At 41.4% G+C, this 21,481-nt stretch overlaps 4 protein-coding genes across 5 annotated transcripts; 3 read left to right on the top strand and 1 right to left on the bottom strand.

Annotated features, from left to right (window-relative positions):
• The first annotated feature begins 273 nt into the window (after positions 1 to 273).
• LOC111603666 (PP2C-like domain-containing protein CG9801) lies at positions 274 to 13,784 on the top strand. Its single transcript, XM_023321350.2, has 4 exons — positions 274 to 620; positions 11,242 to 11,544; positions 11,601 to 12,430; positions 12,489 to 13,784. The coding sequence occupies exons 2-4, from the start codon at positions 11,408 to 11,410 to the stop codon at positions 13,751 to 13,753; spliced, it is 2,232 nt and encodes a 743-aa protein (XP_023177118.2). The 5' UTR covers positions 274 to 620; positions 11,242 to 11,407; the 3' UTR covers positions 13,754 to 13,784.
• A 35-nt stretch (positions 13,785 to 13,819) lies between these two features.
• Positions 13,820 to 18,041, bottom strand: LOC111603665 (VPS35 endosomal protein sorting factor-like). 2 transcript variants are annotated; one of them, XM_023321349.2, is made up of 12 exons: positions 17,944 to 18,041; positions 17,788 to 17,884; positions 17,613 to 17,732; positions 17,392 to 17,545; positions 16,664 to 17,319; positions 16,443 to 16,609; positions 16,107 to 16,389; positions 15,738 to 16,048; positions 15,339 to 15,682; positions 14,969 to 15,277; positions 14,640 to 14,908; positions 13,820 to 14,574 (listed from the first exon to the last, which is right to left on the bottom strand). In XM_023321349.2, exons 1-12 carry the CDS (start codon positions 17,958 to 17,960, stop codon positions 14,467 to 14,469), a joined length of 2,835 nt encoding a protein of 944 aa, XP_023177117.2. In that variant the 5' UTR covers positions 17,961 to 18,041; the 3' UTR covers positions 13,820 to 14,466. The 2 variants fall into 2 exon arrangements, with proteins under 2 accessions (XP_023177117.2, XP_030080704.1); XM_030224844.1 differs by lacking the exon at positions 17,788 to 17,884 and having other exon boundaries at positions 14,467 to 14,574; positions 17,944 to 17,964.
• A 3-nt stretch (positions 18,042 to 18,044) lies between these two features.
• Positions 18,045 to 19,655, top strand: LOC111603667 (transcription factor Ouib-like). The gene is made up of 4 exons (XM_023321351.2): positions 18,045 to 18,273; positions 18,337 to 19,085; positions 19,146 to 19,391; positions 19,454 to 19,655. The coding sequence occupies exons 1-4, from the start codon at positions 18,133 to 18,135 to the stop codon at positions 19,626 to 19,628; spliced, it is 1,311 nt and encodes a 436-aa protein (XP_023177119.1). The 5' UTR covers positions 18,045 to 18,132; the 3' UTR covers positions 19,629 to 19,655.
• Positions 19,656 to 19,995: 340 nt separating this feature from the next.
• On the top strand, positions 19,996 to 21,472 carry LOC111603668 (transcription factor Ouib-like). Its single transcript, XM_023321352.2, has 4 exons — positions 19,996 to 20,192; positions 20,259 to 20,974; positions 21,039 to 21,284; positions 21,349 to 21,472. Exons 1-4 carry the CDS (start codon positions 20,079 to 20,081, stop codon positions 21,464 to 21,466), a joined length of 1,194 nt encoding a protein of 397 aa, XP_023177120.2. The 5' UTR covers positions 19,996 to 20,078; the 3' UTR covers positions 21,467 to 21,472.
• The last annotated feature ends 9 nt before the right edge of the window (positions 21,473 to 21,481 follow it).

Raw genomic sequence — 21,481 nt, 5'->3', positions numbered from 1 at the left:
TAAAAATTATATTAAAAAATTATCGATAGCAGATAAGAACATAAAGTTTTATAGCATTAGCATAGGGTCGAGATATGCTCTTAAATTAATTATTATAAATAAATGGTTCCTTACAATTTAAATTTAAATTTATAATTTGGTGTTTTCTATCGATATGTTAAGGCTTACCACCGCGCTCAACTATCGTTTAACCAGTGTATGCACACTGAACTCTATCAAACAAGTTAGCAGTCAACCATTTGTTTTGGCGATTACATACAATCGACTTGCCTCGTCGTTTAATTGAGAGTGCAGTTACATTTCAGAGTCCAACGAGAGGGGACGTACACGGTGTTCTCCAAAATTTATTGAAAAGCGTTAGTGTTAATGGGCATTTGAATAAACAAAACGGCAAATAATATACATGAACAGCTCCAAATTCCAATAGTGTAAATTACAAACAAACACAGTGAAACATTAAATAATCAACCCTCTGTTTGTTAAATATTTATACACACCACCAACGCCCCCTACCCCTGACCCTGCGTGTGAGTGGCGCCAACGTACATATGTAAAAGCATTCAACGTTGCGTCCGATAAGAACAGCAACAGCAGCAACTACAACTACAACAACAATTATTGTAAGTATATTTTTATGCTGTTGCTTTTGTAATGTTGTCCTTAGTGCGTACGTTTCCTATTTCTATTGATTTTTGAACGCTGTCGGTTAACCCTCAACTTTGGCCCTTTGTTTTTGTCGTGTTTTGTTTTGTGTCTTGCTCCACTTTGAGTCGTGTGCATTTGAATATGCGTATGTATGTGCGTGTTTTTGTTGTTTTCGCCATTCAACTTGGCCGATGTCTTCATTGTTATTACTGTAGTTTGTTTTTTTTTTTGTCTCATGTGCTTTTATTCTCTGCTTCTCTGAATCACCTGCTGTTCGCTTCACGGGCAGCTGCAAAATCTCAGCTGCTGCCGCGACAACAAAAACAGCAACAGCAGCAGCAGCATCAAAGGCAAAGCTTTTATTGTTGTTGTTGCAATAACCGGTTTGCGATTTCATTATGAGCAGCGCATTAACTTTTGTTATTGTCCAACTGCACAAGCTGCTAAATTGCGTCTAAACAATTGGAGCTCCAGTGCCAAATTGTTTTTAATTGCACTTAATTTTCTTCTACAGCTGCAAATTTGTCAGTTTTCCCCGCTTTCGTGTCTCGGTTTTCACTGCATACTCTTTACAGGTATTATTTCTAACCATTTCCAATGAAAAAAAAAACCAACAAAACGTTTTTCGTTCAGGCTGAAACTTTCCTCTTCTTTCTTTACCCTTTGTTCCAAAACTTGTGCAGCCCAAATAAATGGGTTTTTTGCAACCACCGGAACACATGCGACGTTGAAGGCGGCCAGCACACGAATAAGGACATGCTGCCAGCACACTCCAAGGATTTGACATGCGACGAATCGAATTATAGGTGGGAGGCACACCTAGTGCAGACTCTGCTACCACAGCACAGAACTGTCCTCGATTCCTGGGCGCCCGGTTGTGTAAACTGCGGCAACTGTCAGGCGGAAAATAACAGGAAATGAATTGTAAATTAAGTGTCCTCAACATGCTGCCCACAACATGGTTAGTCGTTCTGTGGCCCAAAAGCCAGTTAGACCGTTAGGGGTTAGTCTACGGGTAGACCGTGGATAAAACGTAGATCAAATGCTGTACAGCAGCGTCCACGTATTGAATTATCTACGCATTTAGTGGGGGATAAAAGGAATATAGAATTAGATAATTGAAGAAGAATTGCTATCAAATCTCTCACAAAGTATTATTCTATCATAAAAACATAAAAATAATGAAAATTAAAAACATTTTCATTAAATTGTAATACAAAAACAAAATGATAAAATATATTTAAAAAATCAATAAACTGAAATGATGAATTGCAGAAGTAATATTCATTTGAGATGATTTAGATAATATATTTAGTTGAAAAAGACCATTTATTTAAAGACTTTAAAGTTAACTTTATTAAACTATCTTAACTACTTTGCTACTAACTATTCAATCATACTAAAGGCCTCATCCATCAAGGAAAACTCTTAACTCTTAACAGTTTATAAACCATAAGTTTTTCTTTAATCGAGCTTGTGTTTTGCTCAATTCTGGTTATATCTACTGTTATTAGTTATCTGAGGCTTTAATCAGCAAAGTTCCATGCGCTGGCTTTAACTTGACGTGAAAGTATTCGACAGCATCTGAAATATTTAAGATGCGCAGTTCGAGTGGCGCCACGAATCTTGCTGGAATTAAATCACTTTCGCCCGCTTTCAGCCAAGAATGTTGCTAACTAAAAGCAAAACTCTGAACCAACTACCCAACTCCACGCAGTGAAGTTGAGCTTGCTTGGGTGGTTCAGTGGCAACAGTGGCTTGCCGTCATCTGCCACTGCCACTGCCGCAACTCTGACCCAGACGGGGGATGCCGCATAAAGCTATGCTCCGACTGTCTGACTCCATCCACAGCTGGCGCACTCTCATGCCCAACAGCTGTCGCTCCTTGTGCTCCTTTGTTGTCTCGATGGCATTTCATGATACACATAGTTTGGACTGCTTCTGGTTTGCGTTTATTTGCTCTTTACTTAGAAGTTCATTCGAAATGAATTTTAACTTGTCTCTTGCCCACGTATATATAGAGTTACCATTTCTCATAACTAACGACGACAGTTGCGATATTAAATTTCTCTATTTGCCTCATTTTATTACCACTGAGTGGGAATTTAGTGCGCAAAGAGTCATGTGTGTATAGGTATATATATTTGTGTAGCTCTGTTTACCAGTAATTCCTTTGGGTAGTTCTTGATAGACACATTCAACGGAATTAAAGTTATATGACTTCAATTTCAAATAGACACAGCTATTCGGGTGTTCATGGTATATATATATATATATATATATATATATATATATATATACCTTAATTTAATTAAAAAGAAGTCTCCCGTCTACAATGGGCCCAAAACAGGTTTTAAGTTGAGCCTACCTCCGTACAAAGAATTTTACTTATAACATGTTTCTATACTGCTGAGCTGTATATGATGTTCACACAATTTCACGTACCCCCATATATTATTTTAATTACAGTCCCTCAAATTGGGGGCTTGAAAAACCGAATCACTCTTCATTTCGCGCAGCTGTTCATATGGCTTGCGATCTTTGCCAGCCAATTTAAGCAAGCGCTCATAAAAGAACAGAAAAAATAGCATTAAGACGAAGTGGAAATACACTTGCTGGCTAAATAGAACTCTAATTTTATATGAAAATATAATCAGGTTATAAAAAGACTATTTATCTTTAAGCTTCATATGAATGAACCAAGTTTACTTAAAGATTTTGCATAAATATTCACAAATCAACGACTTCCAAGCTGCTTTTTGATATATTCAAGCAATTTGAAGCATTTGAACTGAAATACTCAGAGTATCACGCGGTCATATCACAACCTAATTGCAATGGTCCCCAGCGCAGGGTATATAAGAAAGAGAGAGAAATGATTTTTATTACGCATCTTGCATCGATTAGGTAAGAGCAACGCACGACTCGAAAGCCGCACAAAGCGCGCCTCGACCAAAATAAACATTTTTGCCAATTTTAAGTTGAATGAACAGCAACAAGAAAACTGCTGCACAGAGTCCAGAAAAACAGTTCATTGAATTTGCTCATTGAGTGCGTGTGTGTGTGGGAGAGAAGTTAATCGAGGTTTGTCCAGCCGAGCGATTGGTTGATACGCCGATTCTTTGTCTAAGCACGCGCCGTTTCTAATGATTAGTCAGCCAACTGAGGCGATGACTAAGCCCGCCAATGAAGCTCAAATTAGAGCTAGACGGCAGGCGGGAAAAGGTGAGGCGGTAGGTAAGAGGAGAAGGTCAGTTAACCCATTGCGGACCACAGCACCTGGCAGTGAAGTGTCCGAGCCGCCGTCAGTGGGCAGCCATTTGACACCAACGCCAGACAGACAGCGGCCCCGGCGGCAGAGGAGGTTTCTCAATTGCATTTGCTTTGGATTTAGCTTTGTTTGTCGCGGTTCTTGGCCCGGGCCTTGACTTCGTTCCATTTGATACGCTGCCATTAAGTTTTCATTTAATATTTTATCCGGCACCCACTCTGTCGGCTGCTTGGTGCGCCAAGGCGGCCACTTATTGGACTTATTAGTATGCCTGGCAAGCCTCTGGCCGTACCCATGCCTAATTTATTCACCTCAAGATTGGTATTCCTCTGCACAGCTAAGTCCTACACGGCTCACATTTCCTGCTGCTGCTACGCCTGCTGCTGCTGCCCGCCTGTCAAGTTTTCATTTAACCACAGGCAGCAAACAAGCTAAATAGGTGTAAAAATGTCCAAAGTTCTTTTAGCTTTTGCTTGCAGAAAATTAATAGGAAGAGTTTCTTATACTCGTTCTGGTAGCTGTCTTGAAATGTTTGCTTGTGTGTGTATAATTTTTATATTTTAGGCCACGTTATAAAATTTATTTTGAAATTATTTTACAGTTTTGAATATATTATAAAAAAATTATTTTACAAATTTTAATATAATATTAAAAAATGCATTTTAAATTTTTTTATTTATTTTACAATTTTTTAAAATATTTATTAGTATACAAATAAATTTTAATATATTTTTGTATAAGGGAATACTCAATCTGAAAATAAATTTTTAAAAATATAAAAGGTATATTTTTCCTTAGGATTAAATAAATATACATTAAATAAACAAATATAAAATAAATAAACTCACTTAAAATCAGAAAAAATAGTAAGAAATCAGCAGACAAAAAATGAAATTTGAATATTTTTTTTTGCATTACCTGTTTGCTTCATATAAATTCAAATTTCTGTATATGTTTATTTGAAGACACAAAAGTTGCTATGAGTCAGCCGACGTCTGGGAGCAACGAATTCTCAGAAAAGTTTCAAGCAAAGAAGAATCTCTTTGCTTTTGCAGGCAATGAGTTGGCTTAAACGAATTTTTTCCATAAAAATCATAAAACAATTATTTCTGACTTGATAATAAATGGAAAATCAATCTCGCCACGCCCCATTAGCTTTCGTGTCACTTTATCGATTGATTTGAAATATTTTTGAGCTAATGTTAACCCCATTAAACCTGACACCGCTAACATTTTGACTTCACCCAATGGCTCCTTGCCCCATATCTGATTTTCTTTCCCTTTTCTCTCAAGTATTTACCAAACTTAGCAAGTACGTTCAAGTTTTTTGGGGTCCGCTCAAGAAATGGGGCCAAGAGGCACGACCCCAAAAGCACATAACAGAAACATGCAAGCGGAAATGAGCGATAAGAGAAAGCCCAACACACCAACACTCACACAACCCTGAACAGTCTCCAAGGGTTGGTGCACCCTTAAACAAAAAAAAAAATATGTGCGTCATTATTGCATGCGATAGAACAAAAGCATCGACGTCTTTGCGGCGTCACATTGCATGCGAAAGTGCACTTTTGACACAGAAATATGCCTAGAGAGGGGCCACCATGGAGCCCCAACAGCCCCTCCTCCGCCCAAAGAACAACCCTGAACGAAGATAGGGTGCATATTATGCAACGAGGAAATATTTAGAAGAGCGAATATGACATTTGCTTTATGGATTTATGTCGCACTTTCAGTTTTCATGGATTGCGATTGCAATGCCGTGGCAAGTGTTGAAATAATGGATGCATGTAGCATATAGTGTGCGGGTGTGTGTGGAGGCTTTTCCATTAATGCAAATTGTTTTCTGTGTGTCTGTGTGCAGTTGTAACAGGAAATGCACGCACCACGCTACAAACACTCAAAAGCCAATTAGCTGGCAATTTAAGCAACGCCCGAGACTGGCACCAAAAACGCAGAAGGAATGGGAAGCAGGAGCTGGAGCTGCTCCCCTGCAGACATGCCAGCGAGGTGAAGGAACTCTATTGTATGTTTTTCCCCTCTCTCGCCCTGACTCTGCCTCTGCATGTGCCTCTCCCTCTCCCTCCCCCTCTCGTTCTCTCACTGTGTGTGATTTTCATCACATGCAATTTTAATTAGTCCCATTTTAATGAAACCTTAAACGCTTTTCGGCCCAGCCGGACTCTACAAATAGAGCCAACACAAGCCGTTGGAGTGGCTGACCGCAGGCTTTATTAAGCCAGCATTAAGAAGACTTTGCAACTGATTAAATATCCAAAGCTGCTCAACATATAACCTGAGGCACAACCATAAAAGGAGAAGGCCTAAAGACTTTGACATGTTAATATTTGCATAATCCTTTGTAGACATATGCCTAATGCTTCACGTATATAGAAATTGACATATTATATGAAAACTCCCATTGATAGCGGCTGTGTGATATGTTCTGAATTTGCTCTAGCAGCAAAAGCTTCTTAGTGTCAACGATATACAAGTAGCTATAGTCGAGGATTTGTCCATCACACGTTATCGGAACAGACGAATCGTTTGTATTAGTTTTTTGTGACATTATCTTGAGAGTATAGTATACCATATATTTAATTTATAAATAATATCTATATATATATATATTGAAATATAATGTTGCATAGGCGTTGCTCTATATGAATACTGAAGCTCATTTATTGCAGTTGAGTTGTCCATATCTAAGTAGAGTACAGCAAAAGTGAACGCATTAAGTATTCATATCATACATGCATATTATATAGATATATATATGCGCATTACCATATCTGGGTTTCAGATATATATACATAAGTCTGATTTGAATATGCTCAGCTTGAGCACTTGCTGTTGTTATTTTCTAATTTAAAATTATTTTATATAAGCCACAAATATCTATGTCTGTTCACAAAAGATGAGTTTAACTGCAGAGTTTCCATATTCAAATTTCATTTTCTTGGCATCTATTTATAAAATTACATCACTTGCTCTAAAAATATTTATCCCCTGCTCTTCCGCGGGGCTTAATCCGACAGGCATTTCATGAAGAAATGTTAAAATAATACAGCTGAATATAGATAGTAATAAACATACTTAGGGTCTATAGCATGCACTCATATATGGTATATATATATCATATATATATATATATATGGTACATATATATGGAAATTCTCGCAGCATGTTGGCCTTCAGCTTTCGTTTGGCAGTTGACATAACTCAACTTGCTAAGAGCTGGCAAATAGTCAGAAAAAACAACAAAAATTTCACTTTCTTGTGCATGTATTTACGACTATTGTCTAGCAGCAGACTGTTTGGCCAACAATTCGCTTTGAGCCGCAGTTGACTTACGGCAAGACCCCCAAATGAATGCAACTTCCACCTTGAGACATCATAATCTTTCAGCCAGCTGTCGTCGTATTTGTCAGCATGGTGAAATGCTGCAGCTATTAACTGTCGTACACGTCTACGTGGCACACCTGCCTGCCGCCACCCAACCCCCCTTCATGCTGCTCCCCTGCCACATGTGCTGGCATCTCTGTGAGCTTCTTTGTGTACTCTCGCTGTGTTGCACTAAATCAACAGCTTTTGAATATGCAACAGAAAAAGCAGCACACATAAAAGAATCTGCTGGCTGCCACAAGGCTGTCGTGTCTTTAGAAATGATATATGAGCAGTTGCCACTGCCGGTTGCAAAAGCTGTAACTAGTTGCAGCTTATTTAGCGAACTTTGTGCCTCGTCTAATTAGTTTCAAATGTAAACAATTACCACAAATCTCTACCCTCTATCAATTATTTATCTACTCAAGCGGGGATATGGGTTAAATATAACAGAAAATTAAAGCAACAAACAAACCAAATAAATCTTTCAATCGTATTTGCGAATCGAACAACCAAAACAAATCAAAGCCGCAGCACATGGAAGATCGCAGCCCACCCAAATCGGCGCCAAACGATCTTCACTTTGTGCCATATGCTGCTATAAATACAAATAATCATATGAATATTTATAGCTCGTGGTTGTATCTGCAACATTCTGTAAACTTGTTGCTTCACTTTCAATAAATCGCATTTGCCAGAACTTTCATTATAGTCCGCACCACATTTCATATTATTATTTACGTACATTTCAACACTTTTCCGTTCTCCCCTCACAAGTTTCCCATTTTCACGCCTGATTAGCTGGGAGTGTTGAAAATGTTGATGGCTTGAATATGCCCCGAACTGTGCCGCAAGTGTCGATTGATAATGTGGCGCACGCCTCGAATATCTTTTATATTACGTTCTGGCTAATGTTGTTTGGGAAGGGGCAAGGCGGCTGACCGAGTTGCGATTGGGGCGTGTCAACATACGATTGTCGATCAATTTTTGTATACCTTTCTGAAGAGAGCGAGGTAGGCTAGGTATGCATATATATAGCTATATAGCTTCTTGAGCAGCATTAACAATTGTTTATGTATAGCTTAAATATAGCTAAAAAAAACTTGACTGTGCCTGAAAAGTTTTCTGTTTCTTATGCTTTCTTGATTAAATTAACTATTTATGAACTTTACTATAATAAAAACTTTTCCCAAGCTGCAGAAGTCTTTGTTCCAAACCGAACAACAAGGCAGCTAGTTGCGTTCTTTCTCTTGCTTTTCAATTTTAATTAAACATGTTCGTTATAATTGAAATTAGTAAAGAGTTCAACGAACCTTTATCTTAGGAAAATGTGGAACATACGCATAGCCCTCAAAAAGTGGCTGCCCAACTTTATGATAAAAAGAAAACAAACATAAATGAATTGTCTTACGATTTAAAAATATATTCAAGAAAGTTTGAAATTCTTGAATATATTTTTAAATCAAATATAATTTCTATTTAATTAACAAAGTAAATTTAGACGCATAAAGATCGGCAAGTTCGTTCGTTATATATTAAGAAGTATCTTTATCTAAATAAAATACAACTTTAATGTAGATAGATTCAATGATATATTTTTTGGAAACTCAACTTTTTTTTTTGCTCCGCCATTGATCTACAGCTCACGATCGGACTTAAGGAAATAAACACACACGAGCCAAGGTTGCGCAGCTACCTTGCACGAGCGAAGGCAATTGACTTGAACTTTAGCGACAGATCACGCATCAATCATGGCGAAATATCAACGGGAAGTGTAATTTAATTAAATTCTCAGGGCTGTGCAACCACAAAATGCAATCAGAATCCTAAGGCGGTGCAGTGGTTAGGTCTGTTGCGTAGTTTGCATGCCACGCCCACATACCAAGTGCTCTTTTCGATAAAAATCAAATTAACCCAGATTCACTTAGCCCAGGCATGTGCTCTGTGTCCCCTTTCTCGAGTGCATTGAAGCGCATCCAAGCGCATTGGCAACCGGAATCAATCTGGCTGATTGAAATGTTGCACTTCAGTGCCGCAAACAATTCAATTTGCCAACAACAAGAGTCTGCGATTAAGCGTGCAGTCAAAGAGATTACGACCACAAACGCTGACCGCACCCACCTCAACACACACTGAATACCCACAGCATCCGCCCAAATGTCTGAGTAATTTGCAATTCATATATTCGCTCTGCTCCATTTTGGTTAGAGCGACACCAGGTGGCCAGGTGCCGCGTACTTTCAGCTCCCACGCCAAGCATCCTCATAATCACCTTCATCACATCATTATCATCTTCTTCACTTGACACACAAAAGCCGCTCAATGTGAGCTCTTTAAATATATTCATGCTGCTGACGATCATTGTGAGCGTTCTCTACATTTATTCACTTGCTTGCCTTATATCTGATATGTGACCCATTGTCCAGGCTGTGCCACGTGCCTAATGGACAGCGAGTATGTCGTAACCACAATGGCTCTGCTGTAAGTGCAACACTTCAATGGGTACAGATTCGATTGCTTAATCACATGGAAACAGATCGCTTCATGTCATACACCTGGTTCGATTATGTGCGCTTGCTTGAGCTCTGTTTGTTTGTTCTACTTTTAAATGGTTTGCTTGTGAGAATCACTGAGAGAGGCGCACCCTCGCCGGGAACTAGCTAATAAATGAATAATTCATTTGTCATTTTTAGTGATTACTGAACTGTCATAAATTAAAGCGGCAGACCGTTAAAGCCCACAACAATAAACAATTGTGTCCCTCATCAAAAGCTTGCAGCAATTATTGTTGTTGCTGCTTTTTCATTTTGTTTACTATTATTTAGCTGTTCAGTTACATAATTCCGCTTGTGCGCGAAGTCAACTAGACAGTCTGTTTCTATTATTACTTGCTCAAGATTAGCGGTGCTTACATTTGTTATAAATGACTAAAGTATATATATTCTAGTTGAACATTCGAAAGGCAACTAAAGCTCACCTTTCCTTCTATACAAGCTGGATAGTTGCCTATGCTTATTGTACAGAAGGTAGGGTATTTCCAAGTCAGGCAGTATTGCTCTTAACAGTTAAAGCTATGCTTAACTGGTCAACAGCTGAATCTCAAGTGAACTATAAAAAGAACACGTCGCAGATACGCTTAATCCTCAAAGCAACATTTAGAAATCAAGCTCATAATTGCAATGCGAGAGAGCTAAGCTAACTTTTAATTACAATTTATATTTCTCTTATCTCTTCACTTCCACTACCCTTAGTAGATGTAACGAGCGACGCGTTGTGTAGCCGTGCTATGATATCATTTTTCAAATGTTAATTTAAGATGCCTTATTATATTCTAATCAAGTAATATATTCACAAAATATAGTTAATACTTGCACGAGGCTTAACTCGTTTAGAGATTGATCATTCCAAAAATGATCAAGGTCAATACCTTTTTCCAAGTTGATATAACTTGGGTACCATCTGACAGCCAGATTCGATAGATTCATTTGGCAAAAGAACATTAGAGATGCAACATTCTATAGTCAGGTAAACTAAAGTTGAGCAACATTAAAGCGGAACGACTGAAGAATTGCCATTTATTCTCTCTGTCATTTGGCAAGCGTCGTCGAGTGACGGTCCATTAATCATACGAAGCACCCAGAAGCTGCGTCATTTGAAACGGGAAGCCACAGCATCTCTCCGCGCATCTCTCAACTCCGTGCATGCGAAATGAGCGCAGGCAAAATGCCCATTCAGGTTGTGTTTGCCTGCTGGCGAGGAGCGCAGGCCTCGGCATTATGCTCAGCAGCTGGGCAATCCTGGCTCCGTAGTGTTTGTGTAGAGGCCCCGCGGCCACTAAATGCACATCCTGCCATTAGCAGGGAGACAGCTTCAGCTGGAGACTGCGTCTCATTAAATTGCATAATTTATTGATAATTAAATAAGAAACTTTTCTGTCTTTTCAGGCAGCAACTCCCACAACAATTGCCGCAGATGAGGTGAATGCACTCCAACTGGAGGCGGTAAATCCCCCGCACCAGCGCTGCATCAATTAAGACACAGCTCCAATTAGAGAAAGTTCAGAGGCAAACCCAGCGGCAGCAGTAGAAGCGGCAACAGCATCTCGTCAAGATGCCCTCGCTGAGGCAAAAGGTCACCACGTACTTTCGACAATTGAGTTTTATAGCGGAGCCGCGCGATGGCCGGAGGCGCGTCAATGGCAATGCAGAGGAGGACGATGGCAGCTTCATCACCAAATATCTCGAGGGGTATGTGCTCCTTGACCTTTCATAAAGTATGTACTTATTGCTTATTTGTCTTCCAGTCGTATGGAGCGTGAGTTTATGGCCGGCGGGCCAGAGATCTACAATGGTCAGACCCCGACAGATATGCCCGTGCTGAAGCTGGGCAGCTATGACACCGGCCCGGAGACCATCACCGCCGCCTGCACTGGCCCGGACGAAGGCTTGACGGGCATCAAGCGCTCGAAACTGCATTTAAGTGCCAGCTATGCAGATGACATTGATTTCATCGATACGCAGCAGGAGAACGAGGATGCGTATGGCGTGCGGAAGAGTACGCCACCAGCTCCAGCGATCAGCACATCGACAAGGTTGTGTAACAAGTTTGCACGGCGCCAGAGCAGTACGGAACAGAACACGACAGGTACTGGTGCTGCTGGAGCAGTAACTGTTGCCTCCGGCATGCGGTCCAGAAAAAACTCAAAGAGCAGCCTTAACGCCTCATCAGCTGCAGCGAGAGAGAGCGCCGGCGGCAAAGCCACCACCATTGTGGTCAGCATGGTAAGCAACAGCAGTCCTGCCCAAGATCAGAACAACAAGAATCTCTTGAATGCTAAGACTGAGGCCTCCACGGCTGCTGGAAACAGCAGCTCGGAGCGCGAGCGGTTGCTGCGTGAAGCCGTCAGCAATCAGAGCAGCACGCCCGCAGCCACACCCAACAGCCTCTCAACGCCGGTGGCTGGCGTGCAAGACTGGCAAATGGATTGCGATTTCGCCTACGGAATCTCGGTATCTCTCTACGAAACCAACATGCTGACCAAGGAGCCTATGGGCAATCCCATCGCCGATTGCTATGGCTGCGTTGTGCGTGGCGATGCCGCTGCAATGGCCATGGCTGATGGCGTCAATTGGGGTGAGTCTCAAAGGCAAGCATTTTCGAACTCGAATAACTTTCTCTGCAATTTTTCAAGGTGACGGCGCTCGTTTGGCTGCCCGATCTGCTGTACATGGCTGCCTGGATTATCTGGACCGTGCCGTCTTTGGGCAAGCCCATGAATGTCGGGCCACCACCACACAGGAGCTGTTTGTGAGCCTGTTGCGCAGTCTGTGGGAGGGACACGGCTGCATACTGGAGGTGGGTGGGGCGCTCTCCACGCTAACAATTGCTGTAGTGCTGCCGCTGGACGGTGCAACCGGCAAGTATGTGGTGTGCGCCTGCAATGTGGGCGATTCCTTGGGCTACGTGTACTCTAAGAAGCACGGTGTGCGGGAACTGACGCAAGCATCCCATGATATTAGCTCCATGCGAGACATGCGTGATGCTTTGGGAGCTTTGGGACCCGCCGATGGCAACAAACCTGAACTAAGCAATCTCACCTTCTCCATGAGCTGCATCGAGCGTGGAGACATCGTTTTTCTCACTTCTGACGGCATCAGCGACAATTTTGATCCGGTCGTTGGCAAGTTCGCGGAAGCTTGGACACCAGATGTGAAGCTGCAGCAGCTACAGACAGCGAATCTGGCGCCGAAGCGTCAGAACAAAAGTGCCTCAGCGATCTATGCTCGCTTGCATCCGTCGGCCACACCGCCCACTCGAACGCGTAAGCCCAAGGCTGACAGCCCACCAAACAATCTGCCCAGCCGGCCCAAATACATGCGCTCCCAGACGCTGATCGAAGCACGCCATGGAGTTGGCGCCGGTGCCGGGACTCCAGTTGTACCAACACCACCAATTCAACGCATTCCGAAATCGGTGTTGGGCCTGCCGTTGGTCACTGGACCGCAACGGCATGCCCTGACGCTGTATCGACTGGAAGATTTGCTTAGTTATGGCATTAACGGAACTTTCTCTCCCTGCGCCTCGGCACGGCGACTCTGCCACCTGCTGATCGATTTTGTGCGGATGATCACCTCCGCACGTCGCAAGACCCTCGAGCAACGAGAACTCTTTTACAAGCTGTCCAGTGGTCCGGATGGGGTCAAGCGAGAGGTCCAATTGAACCGCATGCAACACAGAGCAGCCCGCAAACGAATAGTTGACAGCAGCGCATTTAGTGCATTACCTGGCAAATTGGATCATGCCACTGTGTTGGCCTATACCGTAGGTGGTGCGTGTCCAACTGCTTCTGATGCTGATGACGCTGGCCTCGGCGGAGGTGGGGGTGGCGGCGGCGGCGGCGGGAGCAACGTGGCGCCCGTGCTGCAATCCAAGGAGTTCAAAGAGACAAACTTTTAAGCTAGCCACAGTCAATGGCGTTTTCATCACATATAAATATACATATTCCCATAAATACGTAGTTTTATACACACATATATATATATTATTATTTACTTGGTATTCGTGAAGCTTTTATTTAAGTTGTTGATTTGATTTTTCGAGTTTGTCAGCCATAGTATATAGCCATTTTTGAAATGCACAAGCAAACGACAAATTGCCTCAAATGTTTTAAACTACCAAAAAGAACAATTTTTACATAAATGGAACAATGTAAATCATATTTTTACACCTTCATACCTTAGAATATGCAACACTTACATGCGGCAACTTTTTGTGAATTTGTGCGGATCAAATTGTAATAATTGAAACATTTTTTATGCAATCAATGAATACACTTTAAGGCGCTGCATGTAAACGTCATAACGCACAGCTTGAATGCAATAAATAGGGGCTGTGCAAAACGGGCCTAAAGCAATCGAAATTGAATAAACGCATTAAAAAACTTAATGGACTTCTTTTGACTACATATAAAACTGTCTAGCTAGTATTAAGTTCATTTCTTTTCAGTTCGTTACTCAACCAAATGCGTTTTGCAAACATTGTATCTATATAAATATTTAAGTCTTCATTCAGCCTGATTGCACAACATAGATAAAGTCGTTATAAGCGACAAATCACCGATTCTTGTCTGACTTGATCATTTCAGTGGGTAACTGTCGCTGGCAGCCGTTTCAACTGTCGCGCATGCGCAACAGCAGTTTAGCAATTGTTTGTGCACGCACTGGTGAGGAATCCTTGACTAATTTGTAGAAATGCTCCACGCTGCACAACGTTTGCGGCTGCAACACGCAATGAACAGAATAATTATAATAAATACTTTGATATTGTTAGATAGCTTACGCACAATGGTCTCGGTGTCCAGTTGCGCCTGTGCCTTATTAGCGAGTATCCACAGTTTCACCGCCAGCTGACACAGCGGTTCCCTTTCTAGATCTGCATAGCGCACTATACGCATAAACAGCTCCATTGAGAGTTGAGCTTGGGTGCGCTGCTGTTGAGCTGCCCCCAAAGTCTTAAGCTGAAGCAGTATGGATTCCACGACCTGTCCACACAGATTATTAACCTCCACTAGGAACTTGGGATCGTGACCGTAGAGTGCATCATTGGAAACCACTAGGGAAAAGTAAATTTTGTTACATGAGGAGCTTTTTTTATATATACGGGGGGTTTTACCGCCATCGATGTGATAGGGAAATCTCTCCATACTTTGCACATAAAGCATGTCCAAAACATGTAAGTAGATTATAGATGGCGCACTACTATTCGCCTTAAAGTTTCTCCTGCCAACAATATCTAGCAGCAGGCGCAGAAAGTACAAGACGCCCTGTTCTGGACTGTCAGGCACTACTATTAGGGTGGCTAGCATATTGCATATATACGCGACCAGGTAGCGCTCCATGCAACGTGGTTTGCCTTCGAAGTCAACGGTGGAGGCCGGCAGTTCGTCAATCAATTGCAACGCAGCCTCAAAGCACGCATCCGCTAATAATAGCAAAAACTTCAGTCGGCAATTTAGTATTAAATTTTTAGATATAAACCATACCTTGCCCGAGACACAAATGTCGCAAAGCTAGTTGACCACACAGTAGATACAAATCCATCTTCTGCTGAACTGAAGTAATGCTTGGAATGGTTATAAAGCAATAAGCTATGCAGGCTTTAACGAAACCCAACGATTTGACGCCTTGTCGATTAGATGCGTACATAGTTAGCTTCAAGGCGGCATGCACAAGGGTCACGTAAACTGCATCCAAGTTGCTAAAGGTGCCGCGTCCCTCAACATAGAAGCTAAGCTGCTGCTCTAAGTCTTTTCCAAAATGCACTTTATTTATGAAACTGTTAATAAGCTGCGAAATCTGACGACGTTCATCCTCCACAGTAAGTGCGCTACAGATATATTAAATATATATGAACTGTATCAGTTAATATTGCATTCACTTACTTGACAGAGTCATTGAGTATCTTGCCAAGATACATGAGTGCATTGGTGACAACAGCATCACTAGTTCTATCCTCACTATTTTGCCGGTAATAGCTCAGTATTGACTTGCACATCTCCACCCGCACTGACTCCTTGTGGAACAAATCCAAATAGGGTAAAAAATGCGGCTGTATCAGCAACAGCTCAATGTTTCGATAGTTTTGCATTATTCTAGTTAGAATGCTTTGCAACTGGCCATAATGCTTCTCATATGCTTTACCCAGGCACATTCGTGAGTTCAGTTCTCCAAGCAAACGATTCACTTCGTGTATCTTAAATTCGATGTTATTTTAATTAGTTATGGGATATAATCAATAATTTCATACGAACCGTGAAATATTGTGCAACAAAAGGCGTCCAGGTTTCTACACAGTTTATATATTCATTTGGATCCGTAAGTGTGTTAATCGTTTGAAAGGCTGCATTGAGGAAAGCCAAGCGCTGCTCCTGCAAAGGTGCACAGTTGCTAACGCAACTACCTAGCGGCCGCAATAATTGAGATTTCGAAATACCCGGTGTGTCGCAGTTGTTGATGAGCTCCAAAAACTCATGGGCATGTGCGGCAACAAATTCCCCCTTCGAGGAGTTCAATATAGACAAAAGAATAGCGCCGCTAGGGAAAAAATCGTGACTAAGAGCGGAAATATTACCACAGTTACAACATACTTGTTCTTTAGATGTCTGCATTCTTTGAGCATTTCCTGTGCGTTAAGTTCGCTTTCGTGCACCAGACACTGCAACATATAGTCAAAAGCTGGCGAATATAGCTGTAAATAGGCACCGGCTGATATTATCTCTGGATGCAAATTGTAGCGGGCAACGATGCGAAAGATCTGCCGGAGAAAAAGTCAATTGAGTACTGGTACTTAAGAGTATGGACAACGAACCTGAGGATATATGATAAAGAGATCTGTAAAGTTGTCACGGATGTACACCTTGCTGGATGTAACCGGCACTCCGACGCGCACAAGGTAACAGCGCGCATAGCTGGACACCAACGGATCAGCAATGCCACGTAACTGACTTGTAAGGCGCAACAGCACTTGCTCTACTTCTTTCTGTGTGGCAGCAAGCAACCCGTAGCATTTGAAAATGGCCATTTCCAGATAGAGTCGCGGCAGTAGCTCACGTATAGAGGCAATCTTATAGAACCAATTTTGGCAGGTATCGCGTGCAGCTTCGCGCTCTCTTTGTAGCACAGCAGCCGATGCACCTGGTGCACCCTCCGCTTTTATACGCAAACGCTCGTAGACTAGCTTTCCAAAGACGTCCAAGATATCCGTGATAAGTATATACTGGCTGGGATAGAACTGCAACACACTTGTGTCCGACAGCATCTTTGCACACTGAATAGCTATCTTCAGAGCCTTGACGCGCTGATCGTTGTGCCACGACTGAATGAGCTCCTGTTTTAGCTGATCGAAGCGCTGTATGTACTCCTGCTGAGTGAGGTCCATCATGTGCCGCATGCTCCCATCGTCGAAATTATCCAGTTGCTCCAGCCGATACTTCACCTTGTCAGCCACTACCGTCTGAGCTTTGACTGCCATGGAAGGAAATTAAATAATATTAACAAGTACAGTAAATTAATTTATATTGCGAAAGTAAGCCTTACAGTTGTCACCTCCGCCTTCGGCGCTGCTGGTGCATAAAAAACTGGTAGAAAGAGATAGCTTCTCATTGGTAGTAAAGCGGTTTAATATGCCTAGGCGTCGTGTGCTCCAATTAAGGGTGTTATCTTCCGGCTCGTTAATATTACCACGTTTAGACTTCAGCATTAGTGAACATGAATCATATTTTAAAGTTAAAATAAGATGTCTTTGTCTGTGTACTTACAAATTGAGTAGACATTTGGGTAAGCGGATCATTAAGCTCCTGGTCCTGGCGTGCAAACTTAGACAGTGGGTCAGTGCCCTCGAGCGCCAAGGCCAAGCTCAGCGGATTATTCTCCGCTACCTAAGAACAAATTAGTTGATTGTTTACAATTGGCGGATGATTGTTGTTATCTTACCGTGACGTTAACGGTTTGCTGCTTAAGCGGATGCTCCTGCGTTGCTTGGCCATGTAAGTAGTTTTTAACAACATGATAGCAACGAGGTGCACAGAACCTACACGTACATGTATTTTTTTATAAACAAATAATTATTTATTTTGTGAAGAGACCTACCATTCCAAACTCGCCATGTCGTGCTTTGCAACACTGTTAAGTGCGGCGAAACTCTGTTAATTCAATGTATAATTGTTGACATTCACAGTGAATGGCAAAAACAACATTTAAAGTAGTTGGCAACGCAAGACACATCCGCGCATCATTTTCCACCATTATTCCATAAAAAATTGTTTTTCTTAGAAAAGCATGGCAAAAGTACCGAATAAATGGCTAAAAAACACATGCAGAGTGTGCGGCAAATACGCCAGTTTCAAGAAATCATTTAAGATTTTCGATAAAGCCAACAAAAAGCTACTAGGCAATATAGAAACAATGACGGGCCTGAGGGTAAGTATGCTGTGACTCCGCTTGGCCAATTATTGTATACTATATTTATTATGTTGCCTTAAGCTGGAAAGCTATCCCTGTTTACCTGAATTGATGTGCGAGTGCTGTAATATTGAACTAACAAGCGCGATCAGATTTCGAGACCGATGCATCAGTGCACAACGCGAATTACTGGCAGGTCTCACCCAACAGCAACAGGATGTAATACCAGATAAATACAAATCACTCATAATGGGAAATGAAACATTGACGCCTTCAGGAGAGGAACATGAAATCGAAGCGGAATCAGAACCTGAAGTCGAAGCTGAGCAGGAAATTGAACCTGATTATCAACAGGCAGAGGAAGACGATCTTTCCAAGCTGTTACCACAAAGTAGTGGCACAATTACAAAGGTAAAATATGAAATTGGTCCTGACATCACAGATTTAATCGAGGCTGATGAGGACGATAATGACTCGCTGGTGGAGGAGACTCAATATGAATGCCTAATGGCTGATGATGATGGAAATATTGTAAAAATTGAGAACATGTCGGATCAACTTATTGTGCCTGATCCCACAGAAGTGTATTTGTATGATTCCGACGATGAGGTGGCCGTTCTAGATAACGTACTCGATGATGAATACGAGCATGAAAATGTTGTGAAAAAGTGCAGCTTGCCGCCAAAACCAAAGATCAAACCTGAAGATCCGCGTAGAAGAGGAGCAGGTGGTGTTTACATTTGCGAACAGTGTGGCAATCATATAAAAGGACGCATGGCATTTGAATTACATTGCCGTAGGCATCGTGGCGAGAAAGATTTCCAGTGCGAGTAAGTAAAACAAAAATATTTATAAATAGCTATAAACCATTTGATTAACTTTCCTACTAGAATCTGTGACAAATGCTTTTGCACCACCTCTGAGCTTAAGCGCCATATGCGTAAGCACACCGGAGAGCGCCCATTTGCCTGCCAGTACTGTGGGCGCTGCTTCTCCGACTATACAACTCGAGTGAAGCATGAGCGCACTCACACCAATGAGCGACCCTATGCTTGCGGAACGTGCGGCAAGGCTTTCACCACAGGTTACATTCTTAAAAACCATATGTTAACACATTCCGGGTTGCGCTCCTATAGGTAAAATATAACCAGTAAATAAAAGAAAATGGCTGGCTCAAAGCATTTTGTTCTGTTTGCAGGTGCGAGCTGTGCGATAAGTCCTTTATGCTGCCTACTCATCTGAGTACACATATGCGCACCGGCGTACACAAGCGTACCTTGGAGAAATATCAGATGAAACAACAAATGCAGCACGACCCGGCCCTTCAGCTTAAATTAGAAATGGATGAGGAAAGCTTACATATTCAGGACTAATGAAATTTGTATAATTTAAACTTAATACCGTCAAATAAGATTGCAACAAACCTATTCTTATTATTAGTTAAAATTAAAGAATGTAATGCCTACATTTAATAAACATTAAGAATTTAATTGCTAACAGCACTAACAGAATATACTCTGCGGTATTTTGGACATAAATTATTTGAAATTGTCTAAGCAATAAAACAATTTAAATATATATGTTAGAGCCATAAAGCGGGCATTTCATTTAATTTCCAAATACGTAGATCAATTGGTTAACAGCTTATAAATCCTTATACAACACTAGTATCCACAGTCTTGACTGTGATGGAAACGGGATTCCGCAGACACGTGAATGGTATTAATTAAGAAAAACAGCTGTAGCTTCAAGCGACGCTGTTTATCAAAACATTTATTGAACTCAAATAATATTTGTTCTTATTTTTTATTTTTATTGAAACAATGCTCAAAAACATGTGTAGAGTTTGTGGCAGATATGCTGCATATAAAAAATCATTAAGAATATTTGAAAATAAAAATATGCTTTGGAGCATTCAAGTTCTAACGGGATTAATTGTAAGTACAATAATTGAATATACTAATCAACGACAGACATATTAATGATTTTAACGCAATATGTAGTTGGAAAATACTAATTGCTTACCGGACCTAATATGCATTTGCTGCCAGACAGAATTACGCGAGGCAATCAGATTTAGCGAAAGAGTAATAGCAGCGCAACAGCAGCTCCTATCAGCGTTAACTGAGGAGGAGCTACAGGATGTGTCCGAGGAGTATAAATTGGCTGTAATGGAATATGCTAGCAACAATAGCCAAAAATTAATTAATAAAATCAACTCAGAACCGCAGTCAGATCATACGGCTATAACGGAAGAAGAATCCGAAACTGATAAAGAGTTGGTAATAAAACTTCAACCAGATGAAGGAGAAATAGTTATAGAGGAAAATAGTCAACATGAAGATCTTCTGGAATACGAAATAAACATTGATGATGAATTAATTAGGCAGGCAGGTGAACCGCAGGATGTCGATACCTTTGAAACAATAGACGATCTAACAAATGAGCAACAAAATGAACTTGTTGATGAAGCCAACGAAAGTTCAATTACCGAAAATTATATTCTGCCTGATAAGGATTCAGATGAAGAGTGTGCAGTTTTGGACAGGGTATTAAACGATGAGATCGCCGCCCAAAGTGGAGGAAAGAAAAAACGAGGACGTAAACGTCTGGGAAGTCTCATATTCGTTTGTGATGAATGTGGGAATCACATATCTGGACGCATGGCCTTTGAACTACATTGTAGACGACATCGTGGTGACAAGCAGTTCGAATGCGAGTTCGTTTCAAATAACCATGCAAATATAAATAAATATATTTATCAGTTTTACAATTATTTCTAGCATCTGTCAGGATCGTTTTTGCACAAGCTCCGAGCTGAAGCGACACATGCGCAGGCACACCGGAGAGCGCCCGTTCGCCTGTCAGTATTGTGGGCGTTGCTTTACAGATTACAGTACCCGGTTGAAACACGAACGAACACACACAAATGAACGACCGTATGTGTGCACAAGCTGTGGGAAGGCATTTACTACAGCCTACATTCTTAAGAATCACATGCTCATTCATTCCGGTGAACGCGCTTTCAGGTAAGAATTTTTCGGCAGAGAAAACATGCTATTCATCCGTTATTCACACATTATCCACTTACAGTTGCGAGCTGTGCAATAAAACCTTCATACGGCAGACACACCTGGCGACTCATTGTCGGTCTAGAGCGCACGAGCGCAACCTAGAGCAACAAAGCCAAAAAATTAAAATTAAAAGTTAATTGATATTAAAATTA

This window comes from Drosophila hydei, unplaced genomic scaffold (genome assembly GCF_003285905.1).
Source record: "Drosophila hydei strain 15085-1641.00,03,60 unplaced genomic scaffold, DhydRS2 tig00008119-arrow-pilon, whole genome shotgun sequence".
Lineage (NCBI taxonomy): Eukaryota > Metazoa > Arthropoda > Insecta > Diptera > Drosophilidae > Drosophila > Drosophila hydei.
The sequence above is the reverse complement of the archived record's forward strand: the minus strand, read 5'-3'. Positions and strand labels throughout refer to the sequence as shown.

Coding starts and splice junctions, on each gene's coding strand:
- LOC111603666 (XM_023321350.2), top strand. CDS start 11,408: ATGCCCTCGCTGAGGCAAAAGGTCACCACGTACTTTCGACAATTGAGT. Junction 11,545..11,600: donor ATCACCAAATATCTCGAGGG/GTATGTGCTCCT, acceptor TTTGTCTTCCAG/TCGTATGGAGCGTGAGTTTA. Junction 12,431..12,488: donor GGCTGATGGCGTCAATTGGG/GTGAGTCTCAAA, acceptor CAATTTTTCAAG/GTGACGGCGCTCGTTTGGCT.
- LOC111603665 (XM_023321349.2), bottom strand. Junction 17,733..17,787: donor AGCAAACCGTTAACGTCACG/GTAAGATAACAA, acceptor ATTTGTTCTTAG/GTAGCGGAGAATAATCCGCT. Junction 15,278..15,338: donor ACATTTGTGTCTCGGGCAAG/GTATGGTTTATA, acceptor TGCTATTATTAG/CGGATGCGTGCTTTGAGGCT.
- LOC111603667 (XM_023321351.2), top strand. CDS start 18,133: ATGGCAAAAGTACCGAATAAATGGCTAAAAAACACATGCAGAGTGTGC. Junction 19,086..19,145: donor GAGAAAGATTTCCAGTGCGA/GTAAGTAAAACA, acceptor CTTTCCTACTAG/AATCTGTGACAAATGCTTTT. Junction 19,392..19,453: donor TCCGGGTTGCGCTCCTATAG/GTAAAATATAAC, acceptor TTCTGTTTGCAG/GTGCGAGCTGTGCGATAAGT.
- LOC111603668 (XM_023321352.2), top strand. CDS start 20,079: ATGCTCAAAAACATGTGTAGAGTTTGTGGCAGATATGCTGCATATAAA. Junction 20,975..21,038: donor GACAAGCAGTTCGAATGCGA/GTTCGTTTCAAA, acceptor AATTATTTCTAG/CATCTGTCAGGATCGTTTTT. Junction 21,285..21,348: donor TCCGGTGAACGCGCTTTCAG/GTAAGAATTTTT, acceptor ATCCACTTACAG/TTGCGAGCTGTGCAATAAAA.